The 14,321-nt window shown below is 39.3% G+C and overlaps 1 protein-coding gene across 1 annotated transcript in view; it reads right to left on the bottom strand.

Moving 5' to 3' along the window:
- Window positions 1–14,321, bottom strand: part of ptpa (protein phosphatase 2 phosphatase activator) — a 30,853-nt gene that overhangs the window by 9,091 nt on the left and 7,441 nt on the right. The window contains exons 7-9 of the mRNA XM_073478698.1: window positions 14,169–14,293; window positions 11,313–11,413; window positions 282–389 (exon numbers count right to left, since the gene is read on the bottom strand). Coding sequence (XP_073334799.1) covers window positions 282–389; window positions 11,313–11,413; window positions 14,169–14,293 — 334 coding nt within the window. The remainder of the gene's footprint in view (window positions 1–281; window positions 390–11,312; window positions 11,414–14,168; window positions 14,294–14,321) is intronic.

Below are 14,321 nucleotides of genomic sequence, written 5' to 3'. Positions count from 1 at the left end.
TCCCCACAGAGCTGACCATAGAGATAACCAAGAGCGAATCAAACTGGATGAATATACATCCACTTTCATATAACCTTGCTCTGCTGTGGCAAAGCAGAGCACAAACAAAGCACAGACAAAGATCTTCTATAGCATTCTTTATGTTTTTATGCCTTTAGGTTTTTAGTTTCGGGTCAGCCAAGATTAAAACATGGACTCCTTCTACACCAAACTACTTTCATCAGTATTATGAATCACTAAAAAATTGGACCGGCCATTGACAATGAGAGAGATTAAAGTACCTCTGCCTTGTACATCCTGATGAGGCCCTGGTTGACTTTGGACCAGGAGGGAACAGCGCTGATGTTCCACAGCTGGTTGGAGTGTTCAGCAAACGGACCTGTCTTCATCTACAGAAGAGAGACAGAGTGAGAAATTCAAATTCAAATTCAAAAATACTTTATTTGTCCCCAGGGGGGGCAAAAGAAAGACGAGATAAAGACGAACAAGTGAGTCATAATCAGAGTAACTCGTCCACAACTGTGACAAACAGTAGATTTGACAAGGATCCAAAACAAAACTCACTCACTTTGTTGATTACTTTGGAGGATGACAAGAAATTCTGCACTCCTGTTTAAAAAACTATTCCCTGTACATTGAGATTAAACTTTACCAGAGTCAAATTCCTTGTTTGTGTACACATACTTGGCCAATAAAACTGATTCTGAATTCTGAATTGAAGCATGTTCATTATTGCATATGAGCGAACACAGTGTGTGCGTGTGTGTGACCAGGCTTAAGACAAAAAATGATGCTTGATAACCATCGCACTTCAGCCAGTGTATGAATCATAGCTCATTTCTTTAGTTCATTCGACTACACCGCAAGATTGAAATTATTTCAATAAGATAACTTTTAAAACTTCTTCAGTCCTCTTGAAATCATTATTAAAGTGATATATCCAAAATCAGTTTCAGAGTTTCTCTGTAGGCTGATAAGTGGCTTTACAAAGTTTCAGTTTTCAGTGATGAAGCTTTGGTCAGCCTGGGTTGAGTCAGTCACAATGGATTCCAATGATGACCCATTTTCATGGCAGAAAAGCCATATTCTGGCAAAACCAGGAGTTTTTGGAATATAATGAGCTTATTCATAGACAGTGGAGAAGTTTTACACTGTGAAAATGGGTCACCAGCAGAATCCACTGTAAATAACTACACTAAAGCTAATTTAACAATGAAATGACAAACTTTTTATACGTATCTTTAAAGTCTGACTTTCTTAAACATTTGTTATGTATAGTTTTTAAAAGGGCACCGCTGGTACAAAAAGGGGATGTCAGAGATGCTGCGCTAGTGATAATGAAGGAAGTACAGTCAGTATGTCCTGTACAGGAACAGATCCTACTGTGTAGCTTACAACAGTCAGGACTCCACAGATAAACCTGCTGTTTAATTTATCCCAGGCTCCAGTGCCAGGCTACAGCTAAATGGTTACACATTCGATTGATTTGTGAATATGTATATATATATATATATATATATATACATAGTTATGTATGTATATGTATATGTATATATATATATATATATATATATACATGCAAGAGCTCTTATATATATAAAAAATAACACATCAAAAAAAATAACGAATTAAAACAAATAGACTAAACGTTGCTGAGCATAGGCCTGCTGAATGGAAAAGACCTCGTCCAGCCAGAGTTTCTAACTGTTAACATTCTTACTCGACCCAAGAATGGGATGTGGTTAATTGCTGTATGTACCCACGGCGTAGCATGAACCTCCCCAGAAATGTAACTGCATGTCGCAGCGACACAGACCACAGGATTATGATTTGTCTGCTCTGAAGCATCGCATTTTCAGCCTTCTCTTCTAGTGCTTAGCGGCTGTGCTAATAATGGGGATTGTGACCTGTAGTTTTCCAAGTAAATATACTACACTCATCGACTGTTGCAGTCCCTCTGACCGGCCAAAAGGGCCAGACTTAAAAAATTCAGAACTACAAAAGGCTTTGGAGTACAGCTACAGGATTTTGAACATGAAATTGTAAATGTTTTCAAGGAATGACCCGTATAAGATGTGGCAATGTAACAGTATTGCCCTGACAAGCAACTCCAATAAACTGGTGTTTTAATTTTCCTATAGCTACCATTGCATCATCTGTGCAGACTTTTTAATCAATCTTCATATTTGACTTTATTTCTATGAAGGTATTGAAAGACAGGTCTAAGAAATGTTTTTTGGAAGAATAATAAATGCCAAAAAAGGAGACACAAACAAATTATAGGTTTGAGATGGAATTTGTAAGAAAAGACATACAGTATAAAGAAAAACTGGTCACTGCACTGCAGGGACTTTAGTCCCTGTGGAGTTCATTGATGCTGCTGGCTGGCTAATCGATAACCAGAACTTAAAAGCTGCACTTCAGGACCCAATAATGCCCCCGCTGTTGATGTTTGGAAATGCAACTGTGAACTGTGGAAATTATCCTGTTATGTTGTATTGAACCGGGTTAGGTAGCCTATAAAGTTGTGATGGTTGTTGTTTTTTCCTTCTTTTGGGGCTCTTTTTTAAACTAATTTTTAGGTTTGTCCTGAAGATTATAAGCAATAAAATAAGAGGAAGAATGAGTGTGACTAAAATATATGAAAAACAAGAGACGTTTTTCCTTAATCACTCATGAAAATGTTGATAAAAGCTACTGAATACATTGCTTTTTTATTACATTGATTACTCCGCTTTCAGCAATGTAATCAATTAAGTCAAAAGAACATGCAGAAGAAAAGGCTGACTGTTGTTCCAGCAATCACCTAAATAACATGAATAACACTGATTTAACACTGAGTGTGTTAGCTTACAGACAAACAGTCAGAATATACAGAATAACACCAGCTAGTCAGTCACTGTGACACTGACAAAAACAAATGTATGAATTCATAAATGTATGAATGAGTGAGGACTATAGAGCGTTTTCCCACCATTTTCTCCCAAGAGGCAGAGGAACCCAAACCCAGACCCTCGGGCATCAATCTAAAAACCACCTCCTTTTTCCATCCCCCCCTCCTCACACGGCTCCAGACACTTTCCAGGGCCTCGCATGAGAACACATGGGGGAAGGGCATGGAAGAGGGAGGAAAGGGGGGCGGAGACAGCCCGTATTCCCTGGAGGAAGGAGTGATTCACAGCAGCATGTGGGGAAGGAAGTGACTCATGTTTGGGACGAGACAAACACACACACACACACACACACACACACACACACACAGAGCTCTGTGTGTAAATTTAAAAAAGAACATGAGTTCAAAGTATCCACGTGTGTGTGAGTAGGAGGAAAATACTTGGGTGTACATATGGAGTGTTGCATGTATGCTGGCCTGTTGGAGCAACAGTCAACACAAGAGGAAAAACAAAAAAACAAGGTGGCAGTGGAGTCTGAATAAGGCAAGTAACAGATCCAAGACAGGAGAGTGAGTGATCATGTTTTACCTGAGTCACTTACCAAAGGAAAAAAAACAGTGCATTTAACATGTTTTGTAATCAGTTTAACCCACAGCTGACTTCATCCAAGTTGACTTCATCAGTCAGACTTAACTGGTTAACTATTAAACCAGTATTGTTGGGTATTGTTGCCATGGTTGCGACAGTTAAATAAACCCTGCCCTTTGAGTAATAACGGAGGTTAGAATGTTGACTGGAACCCCCTTCAGTGTGTCCCCCTGTTGTAATGGACACCTACTGGTCAATCAGACAATGGTATTTTCCTTGTACATGCTATAAATAAATTGGCCCAGTAGCTCAGTTGGTAGATTGTGCGCCCATGTACAGAGGCTGTGTCCTGTAACCTGTATCATTCTGTCACTCTTCAGCTGTCAAATGGGATTGATTTTTTTTGTGACCACAAAAATTGTGTTGTTGACCAATGGCAAGTAGTCATGACAGTGCTGTTGAACGAGAAAATGAAGAGGCAAAAAGTCCAAAATGGAGGGAGTTATTGTGGTCTGTTAGCTGTGTTGCAGCATCTATGTTTAGCTAACCTATCTTAGCACAAACTGCTTCACAAAATAGGACTAGTTTGCAGACAGTTAAGTGACAGGAGTTAATGGTACAAATAGCTCTACTGAATAAACCGTGTGCACTTATTGTTTAATTACAATAACTTCTGGGTGGACGAAAACCTGACTCACGTTCTCCTGCTTCCATACAATTTAACTGTCTTTTTTCATTTTGTCACTTCAGTGCCTCTCATTGATCTAAAATGCACGCTTGATGCTTTATTTTTTAAAACTTTCACTAACGTTAGATTGGAGACCCAATTAACTTTTGGGCCACAGACTACACAACAGTAGTACAGAACAGAGTTTACCCAGAACTAGCAGTTAGAGCTACAGTAGTCAGACTGGTGGTGAGATGTTGCTGTTGGGAAGATTTGGTTTATCAAAGACATTAGCAAAGCAACACAGTACATGACATAAGCACAGCAGAAATGTCAGACAGGTCAGACCACCGTGATTAACTATATATCTTTGAGGTGAAAATGACAACAGAAAGAAACAAGTTCTCGAAATGCAAATCAACGGCCAGCTGTGTGCCCAGAAGTGACTGTTGTTGTTAATGCAACATCGCAGTGATTTGGTCTCTTGTGGCTGAGTAACAACAGCCAGTTAGCAGTTAGCCTGCTTGTTATAACATAAATAGTCATTTGGCTTTGGTAACCAAAGCATATGCAGGCGACCAGCTGAACTCAAAAGTTTAATTTAGCAATGGATACGTGAGTTACCTTGAGTTGATTCTTTTATGGTCTGACATGAATCCGAAGATTTACATTCTTCAAAACTGGCTTAAAATGTTGCTGTTATGGCAACAATGTCTTAAACCCAAACCTGCAAAAGCACTGCTTATTCATAGCAGCTACAGTTAGTCATGATTTTAACCAAGAACACTTAGCTCAATCTGTTGGTGTAAGTGTCATAATGTTATTTCCACAAGTTAATACACTGCTCAAAAAAATTAAGGGAACACTTTAGTCACACATCAGATCTTGATGAACGTATTATTCAAGTTGAAAATCTTTCCTGGTGTACATTGTATTATTTTTTGAGAACAAAATGTAACAACAGTCAGTGGAAACCAAAATCATCAACCCATTGAGGACCGTATTCAAAATCACACCGAAAATCAAAGTAAATAATTGTAAAAACGGCCTGATCCAACTTGCGTGAATTTTATCACAGCGACTCTTAATTGATTTAACTCTTAATGTGACTCAGTAGTGTGTGGCCCCTGCGTGCCTGTATGCACTCCCAACAATGTCTGGGCATGCTCCTGATGAGTCGGTGGATGGTGTCCTGGGAGATCTCCTCCCTGACTTGGATCAGGGCATCAGTGAGCTCCTGGACAGTCTGTGGCAGTACTTGGCAGCGTCGGATGCACCGATACATAATGTCTCATAGGTGCTCAATTGGATTTATGTCAGGGGAACGAGAGGGCCAGTCAATGGCATCAATGCCTTCGTCATCCAGGAACTGCCTACACATTCTTGCCACATGAGGTCGGGCATTGTCCTTCACCAGGAGGATCCAAGGGCCCACTGCAGCAGCGTAAGGTCTGACAATTGCTGAGGATTTCATCCCGTTACCTAACAGCAGTCAGGGTGGCGTTGGCTATGACCCTCCAAGGATATGCCTCCCCAGACTATCACTGACCCACCGCCAAACCGGTCATGCTGGATAATGTTACAGGCAGCTTAATGTTCACCCCGGCGTCTCCAGACTCTTTCACGCCTGTCACATAAGCTAAGTGTGAACCTGCCCTCATCTGTGAAGAGAATGGGGCACCAATGGCAGACCTGCCAATTCTGGTGTTCTCTCGCAAATGCCAGTTGGCTGCACGGTGCTGGGCTGTGAGCACAGGTCCCACTAGAGGACGTCGGGCCCTTTGAGTCTGTTTCTGACAGTTTGGTCAGAGTCAGAGTATAAATTTGGATTGAAACGATTAAAATTAAAGAGGAATTAAACCCCAAACCACTTTTTTCAACTGAAAACGTATATGGGTCTTTAGTAGTGTTGATTGATTCTGGTCCAAAATCGGGACATTTTGGTACAATTTTTTTTTTAATTCTGCATATTGCGTTATAAATATGCATAGTGACTGCCCCTTCTGGTTGAAAGCTGGCTACTGCTATGTGCGAATCTGAAGGTAGGTGACATATTTGTCTGGAGCTCTTGTCAGCAACCATTCCCCCCTGCCCGCCCCCTCTTATAAAACAAATGTCTCCCAACTCTGCAGACTGTGGAGGGGAGTTTCAGCGAAGGAGTCGACAGAGCAGTAGTGAGTATTGAGTGTAGTGATTGTGAAGTGGTGTGAAACCAGTAAAAATTTTAAATGAGACCATGGGACAATTTCCAGCCATGTTTGAATAAGCACAGCGCTGTCACAAGATAAAATTGAAAAATCAATTGAACCTAAAGACACATGAAGATGCAACATGATGAAATGGAAAATAACACATGCTTGGTTTACAGAAAGGTACATTGCAAACATTTATTCTGGTGACTGGGTCGATGATAAAGTAGAAATTGTTTGTTTAGAAATGTTTAATCTGTTCCGATAGACAAATAACTGCAACATTAAAATCCTGCGTGGGACATAGTCCATCATTCAGAGACGTCCCTCACACTCTCCTGTCCCTCCATGTCCTCAGCCGACAGGAGATTCCGGAGGTGAGAAGTCCTCCTCTTCATGCAAAATTTGTATCGCCAAAGTGTTTATGCTGCTACGAATCGTCGCTCATGAGTTACTCTTTAAAAGGTGCACTTTGTAAGATCTGGACGTAATTTTAGTTTGAAACATTTAAAAAATTAACTAACCCTATCAATAAAGTGCGAAGAAGTAACAGATCTGGCATTATGTCCAAGAAGTCTATCTGGCCTGGGGGCAATAGTGAGTCACTGTAGCCTTTAGTGTGCTGCAGGAGATGATGAAGAAGTCAGCCAGAGGAAAGTACTGCAGAGAAATTAAGTACTGTGGCGTTGCTAAAGCTGAGCTAAGTCAGCTGTAATGTAAATGTACTGTATACACAAATGCTACACATGAAGATCACAAGACAGCAGTCTTATTTTGACCAGCTGTATTCTTGCTCTGCTGTCACTTATTAGTTGCCTTTATTTGTACCAGCTGACTGTAAATTGTGATTGTATGAACCCCGTAGTAGACCGAATATTGTCATTCAATTCATTATACTGCAACGACTTGGCATTACAGTTATGAGACTGTTAAGTAACTTCACTATACATTTTTGAGGACATTACAAGGTTTATTACGTGTGTCTCACTGTAGCAGTGACAGTGTTAGATATTGTGTACAGTCAGTAAATTATGATCTTCTTGCTCCAGGAAAGGACAAGAAACAGCTCCAGTTTCTACCCAGTTGAAGAAACGACCAGGCCTGCAGAGCTGGAAGATCCTGCTGTATCAAGCATTGGACTGAGTGACAGTGACAAGTAAGTCTAAAGTGGCTGAAGATCTCAGTTACTTGTACTTTGTAAACTGTGTACCCTGTGAAAACCATGTGGCTGTCTGATGAACATGGTTTTCTCTGCTGTCAATGTTTCCGCTATGTGTTCACACTGTATATATCTGAGCCTGATCACATCACTGTTCACACTGTAAATATCTGAGCCTGATCACACCACTGTTCACACTGTATATATCTGAGCCTGATCACATCACTGTTCACACTGTGTATATCTGAGCCTGATCACATCACTGTTTACACTGTATATATCTGAGCCTTCTGGTTTGTTTAACACCTTTTTGTTTACTACATAATTCCATATGTGTTCATAGTTTGGATGTCTTCAGTATTGATCTACAATGTAGAAAATAATAAAAAATAAAGAAAAACCATTGAATGAGAAGGTGTGTCCAAACTTTTGACGGTTAGTGTATACATAGAAGTAATTATTTCAGTCTTTACAATTTTAACGAATTGCAATAATGAATTTGCAAAGAAACAAATGAAATACATAAGATAAATGGCAAAAAGGGTATGAACTAAACCTTGAGAAGGGGGAAATACTGCCCCCAATTTGGTTGAAGCTGGTGGCTAGAAATTACAAATAGCTCTTTTAAACTAAACTTTATAAACTATAGATCAATCATTTCAATCAGATCAACTACTAACCTTCAACTAAGCTGTTGTGTGCAATTGAACTATATTCACTTCTATTAACTGACTGTACAACAGTAATGGAAATGTGGAAACAGTGGAGCACAATGTAGAGATCAGGGGAGGAAGTAACTTATTACATCTTCTCAAATTACTGTAATTAAGTCATTTTTTGGGTTATTTGTATTGTAATTTTACTCATACTTAAGTACGTTTTAGACCATGTAATCTACTTAGCTACTTTTAAAATCATAATTGAGTACTGTGTACAATTTGAATTAATATCTCAACCTTTCATTTGCAATTTTGTAGCAAAAAAAGGCTCTCCGATCACAAATGGGCCAATGAAACCTGGCATACGGACAAATACAGAAAACTGTGCAGCAGGCACAGGTTTGGAGAGGTGACCACAACCACTGAGCAGAACAGACTGAAGATTTAGAGAATCAGAAACTCCTTTGATTGAATGTCTGCCTTTGATAATGCATTTAACATCAGCGGTTAAAAAGTAACGAATACTCTGAGCAGTGTTTGACAAGTATACTTTGTACTTTTATGATGTATGTTTAAATACTACTAGTTTTAGTTGAAACTGAGTAATATTTCAGTAATGTAATGTAACAGCACTCGTACTTGAGTTCAAATTTTCAGTACTTTTTCCACCACTGAAAATGCAGGTGCATGCACAAATGAAATAGGACCTAAAGGAGTTATTGATAAGATTCAACCACTACTGTGTCCTTCCATCCCTAGTGGGCTAGCTAGTATAGGCTGTATACAATATGTATGAGTTGGACTTCAATGTCTACACTTCTTAGTCATTTTTCAGTCCTTTTATCCAAAGGTAAATTTCAAATTTGCAATTGAAAAAATACTGATTTTTTTCAAGCCGACAGCAAAATAAAGTGTGAGAACTCTAGCACAAGGGTACTTGACACTGAACTTTACAAAAACAAGAGGGAGAGAAGAAGGACAGAAAGCTAAACAAAAAGGGCAGAAAACACAGTAAGGGCTACAAATAACTATTATTAAACTTTTTGATTAATCGTGACTAGATTATTTTCTTCGCTCATTGTTTAGTTTGTTTATAAATGTTGGAAATTTTTTAAAAAAACTTCACCTTTCCAATTTGTATAGCAAGAGGTGACATTTTGACAATGCTTTGTACAGCCAACAGCAAACCCAAAGATGTTTAGTTAACAATGATTTAAAAACAGAAAAAACAGCTGATCCCAACATTAGAGAAGCTGTGACCACAGAGTAGTAAACTGACCCAAACATCTAACTGAGGGTCAAAATAGTTGCAGATGAATTTTTCTGTCAATTGACAAACTGTGTAACTAGTGGATTCAGGTCAAAAATCACAGTAAAAATACCAAACTAAACAAAATAGACAATTAAAAAGACAAAACAAAGTCACAAATAATAAAAAACAGAGTGTAATGGATGAGGCCCTCCTCTGACATAACAGCAGCATCCTTTCATGACTGTGAGGAGGAGGGAGAGGTCAAAGCAGCAGGAGGAGGAGGAGAAAGAGGGAAGGAGGTGGTGCCTCTGAGGGGGAAGGAGGAAAAGGATGTAGCTGCTCCACCAACGCCCTCCTCTACTTCCCTCCCCTCCTTTTCCTCTAAAACCAAAAACAAAGCACACGGTTCCTGCTCTGGCACTCTACCAACAGAATCCATCTGCCTTTCCCCCGTCTTCCTTTTCCTGGACAAAACCACATGCAGCTGTGGACCTCCAATTTAAATCCAACAGCAAAACCAGTATAAAACCAGTACGATGTTTAAACAAACATACGGGACACATAGTACCGTATGTACATATTGAATATATATTAATTTGAATTATTTAAAAAGTCAATGGTGACAGGGTACATTAGGAAAAAATTTAATATTAAATTCATTTAAAGAAACTGAAAGAATTCAGCCCCACAATGAGGGTCATGTCCATTAGGTTTGAAAATACATTTACACTCTCCATGCACGGTCGAACTTGTGCACCCACTTCAGATGGGGTGCGTGCTAACGCTTATCTTATCTTAGCAACTACAGTGAAGTTTTCAGCTTAACAAAGGCTGTAAATAACTTCTTTTCAGATCAGCTCGTGATCTTGGGGCTTCTGCAGACTTGGATTACAGCGGACGAGCTGTATGGAGACATTTGATGTTTTTTTGGTTGTTTTTTCCGTTTTAAAACTAGTCCCCAGCTGCTTCAGTTGTTTAGGAGAATGCTGCAATGCTGTTTTGCTACTACTACTACCACCACTACTACTACTACACTAGAAAGCAATGTATCACTCCTGATGAGCTGGTCGGCACCTTGCATGGCAGCCATCAGTGAATGACTGTGTGTGTGTGTGTGTGTGTGTGTGTATGTGTGTGTGTGTGTGTGAGAGAGAGAGAGAGAGAGAGAGAGAGACTGTGTGCGTGTGTGAATGGGTGAATTTGGCAAGTGTTGTAAAGTGCTTTGAGTGGTTGGTGGACAGTACTATAATGCAGCCCTTTTTACCAAATAGTATCTTTTCACAACAAGGTTTACAAGGTGCTTACACGGTAAAAACACACTAAAGGAATCATTCCAGTGTTAATCATAAAAACAATACAACTTTTGTTTTTCCTAAAACAGCTGTCTCATGCTGCTGGAAAGAATTAGACTTTACAGAATGAAACCAAAACAGTAAAGTTGTGAGCCACAAAACCAAAACAATGAACTGAAATGTGCTGAAACCTTTCAGTGATCATTTGATCAGCTGTTAATATAACATCAGTGATAGGGCAGCTTTAAAGTATTCTATTGTAAGGTGTTTATTATTTCATCTGAATAATACAATAGAGTCCAAAACCACCATAGTATAGACTCCAATTTACTATTAAGTTGAGTCAAAGCCTAGTGGAGTCTAGTAGACACTGTTGGAACAACAGTAAAATAATTATACAGGAGGTATAAGCATATATACATAATATGTATAGCATTACCTTTGTATTGCACTGCATTAAACTGAGAAGTGTTCCTGTAACTCTGACCACCCCCCTGTAACCTTTAGTCAGTATACCCAACTATCAATTTGTAAGTTGAATATGCCGTATGTTAAAATGTTAATGTAAAGAAAAAACAGATGTCCAGATTGTGACTGTGTTTGATTTCCCACCTCATTAATGAACTTGATGCAGTCCAGGAACATGTAGTCTGGGTGATGCTCGTTCACCACCCTCTCATCGATAAAGTGCCGAGGCTCCAGTGTTGGATGATCTGCAGCGAGAGTGAGCTGTGAGTGCACATGTTCACCACCAGGTGTCACCACTGACCTTCACATTAACTGAGATTGAGCTTGCCTCCACCTCACAGCTCGGTGGAGCCATTTTAGCAGCACACAGGACAAACATGCATGCTAGAGTTGTCTTGTAGCTCTCATTTAGCTCTCTTTGTGACATGTGGCAGTAGGAACAGCACAGGTGTAAATAACTAAATGAATAATCATGACTCACTGGAACATAAGAACTGATCCGAGAGTCATCATTTGTGTGCTTCCCTGCTATGGCAGGTGGAAATGTCTGCTAGCTCCCCTCAACTATCAGCCTGTTTCTTTTACATTTGGTTTTACATTTTACTGCTGAGCATCACTGTTTTACTGCTTTTCATGCTCTGGTGTGTTTACTTTTTTAGGTGTGAAAGCAGAGTAGACCAACCACATGCTATCATGATGATGATGATGATGATGATGATGACATACTATATATGATTTTAGCTTACATTCAAAAGCTAGACTACTATTGAATCCAGCTGACCTGTCAGCTCTAAGTAATGTACACAGCCTGAATTTATTAAAGATAATTTGGTAACCATGCTAACACATATGTGCGTCACCTAATCAGTTTCCCCGATTAAAATGAGTTGAGCCAGAGGTGAGAGTATTTTAGTAGTTTCCCAATAAAAAGCGAGTGAAAGGTAGCAATGGTGGACCCCTGTAGTTTTATGGTCAAAAAAGCTTTTTTTTGTCTGTTTGTCACTAATACTTTATGATAATGATACAGGAGCTCAAGTTGCTCATAAACATGAGCATGACTTTATTTATTTGTGACACCATAGAAGATAAGTAAACACATCAGGCTCTGTAATGATCTGCTGCACAACCTGATTTTCCCTTGTGGTTTCATGTAGCGCTGATGATGCAGGCTGACATCACCAAAACTGTCCGACTGATGAGTTATCCGTCCGTCCATATGACTTAATGTTTAGACTGTAGTCAGGGTCAGTGTAGATGTGAAAAGAACAGAACTATTTTTTTTTATTGGTCTGCACCAAATTAACTGAACTACAAGTGTGAAAGTGACCACAGCTGTCCCAGAATCCAGATTAACATCCAGGGGTGAGCAAGCCTTAGATGCCTTGAGTAGGACTAAACGATTTGAGGCAATTGTGTAGTTGCAATTTTTCTGACAATATATTGTGTTTACAATTATTTCCTATAAATGTAACTACAGGCCTGTATTTGTGGTCCACATTCTATTTAAACAAGATAATCTTTAACCAAATATCAGTTTGACCTAGTACATGCTCTATTGACAAGCAGTACACCACAACACCAACTCCCAAAAAGTTGGGGCGCTGTGTAAAACAAAGAAATGTGATCATTTACTAATCCTTTTTGACATATACTCAACTGACAACAGTACAAAGACAATATGTTTAATGTTTCACCTAGTCAACTAGAACCTGACTGATATATATCGGTTGGCTGATATTGGCCTATCGCAGATATCACTACTGGCATACTTGTTTTTGTCCAATATGAAAACATAATATAAAGATTAAAATACACAAAAGATGCCTGTGGTAATTTAAATTACATCTTTATTGATTTTTGTAAATCTATGCTTATTCTGAATTTGATGCCAGCAACATATTTCAAACAAGTTGGGACAGGAGCAACAAAAGACTGTGAAAGTTGTGAAATTGCTACATGGCTCAGGAACACTTCATAAAACTATTTACTAAAACTATTATTATCATTATTTTATTAGTCTTATTATAGATTATGATTAAATAGATTATTTAAGTAGAAAGACTTGCCACCCTCACCAGTCAAAACTGTCACCTGTTATACCATGCTCAGACACTGTAATTTATGAAAATTGTGATTGAAATTGCAACTGTGCTTACTTCACATCAACCTGCATTTGACGGTGCCTGTTTTAGGCTCCTTTTACACTTTTACACACATAAGAGTCATGTCACTGCACGTCCCAACATCAAATACACAGGCAGAGGCCCCACTCAGATACATGCTTGTTTTCAATAGTTGTTACTAGAGGTCGACCTATAGTGGATTTTTAAAGGCCGATTTAATAACGATAGTTGGGAGAAGGAAAAAGCCAATAGCCAATTAATTGCCCGATACACGGTTGGTATGTGTTCTGTTTACAATGGACGATGAGCTGCTCTGTGGCTGAACTGGCCAGGATTACTTCTGTTGTGCGTCCCATTACATTTCTAAATGCCACTCTTACAAACCATTAATGTTTGTGCATATTCCCAGGGTAAGGAGGATCCTAAAGTGTGCTATTTAATTTCATGAATGGATGGATAGTTACCTGGCTGGATTATTGATTATTGGTAAGTACAGTATTACGTTAACAGAATGGTTGCCTTCAGTGTCCTGTCCCTATCGTGGACAAGGTGATGGTGTTGGGTTATACATTCAAGAACAGATAAACTGAAAACGGGTCAGATGAGAGAGGTCTGGCTATGTGAGACTAGGTATGACTTGAATTCCACACTTGTCAGCCTCCGGTGAAATCAGCTGTTCCAACATTTAATGTTACCCCGGGACCGCAAAGATTTAATGCCAGCCCATATTTTCTACCCCTAGAGTAATGCGTGGAAGGTATTTCGTGGAGTGGAGAATTACTTTATGAAAAAATATCTAGAGGTCAACCGATTAATCGGCCAAACCGATTAATCGATACCTCTAGTTGTTACTGACCTGCTGTAGTCACTCTCTTACCTATAAACTGGGAGCTTCCCCAGATGAAGGGCAGAAACTGGAAGTCATCCAGTCCCCACACACCTTGGCTTCCAGCTGGCTCCATTCTGTAGGTCCTCTGCAGCTTCCGCATCACTGACAGATACCTGCAAACACAAAGAAAAGAAAAACACA

The sequence above is a fragment of the Pagrus major genome, chromosome 12, assembly GCF_040436345.1.
Source record: "Pagrus major chromosome 12, Pma_NU_1.0".
NCBI classification, from domain to species: Eukaryota; Metazoa; Chordata; class Actinopteri; order Spariformes; family Sparidae; genus Pagrus; species Pagrus major.
The sequence above is the reverse complement of the archived record's forward strand: the minus strand, read 5'-3'. Positions and strand labels throughout refer to the sequence as shown.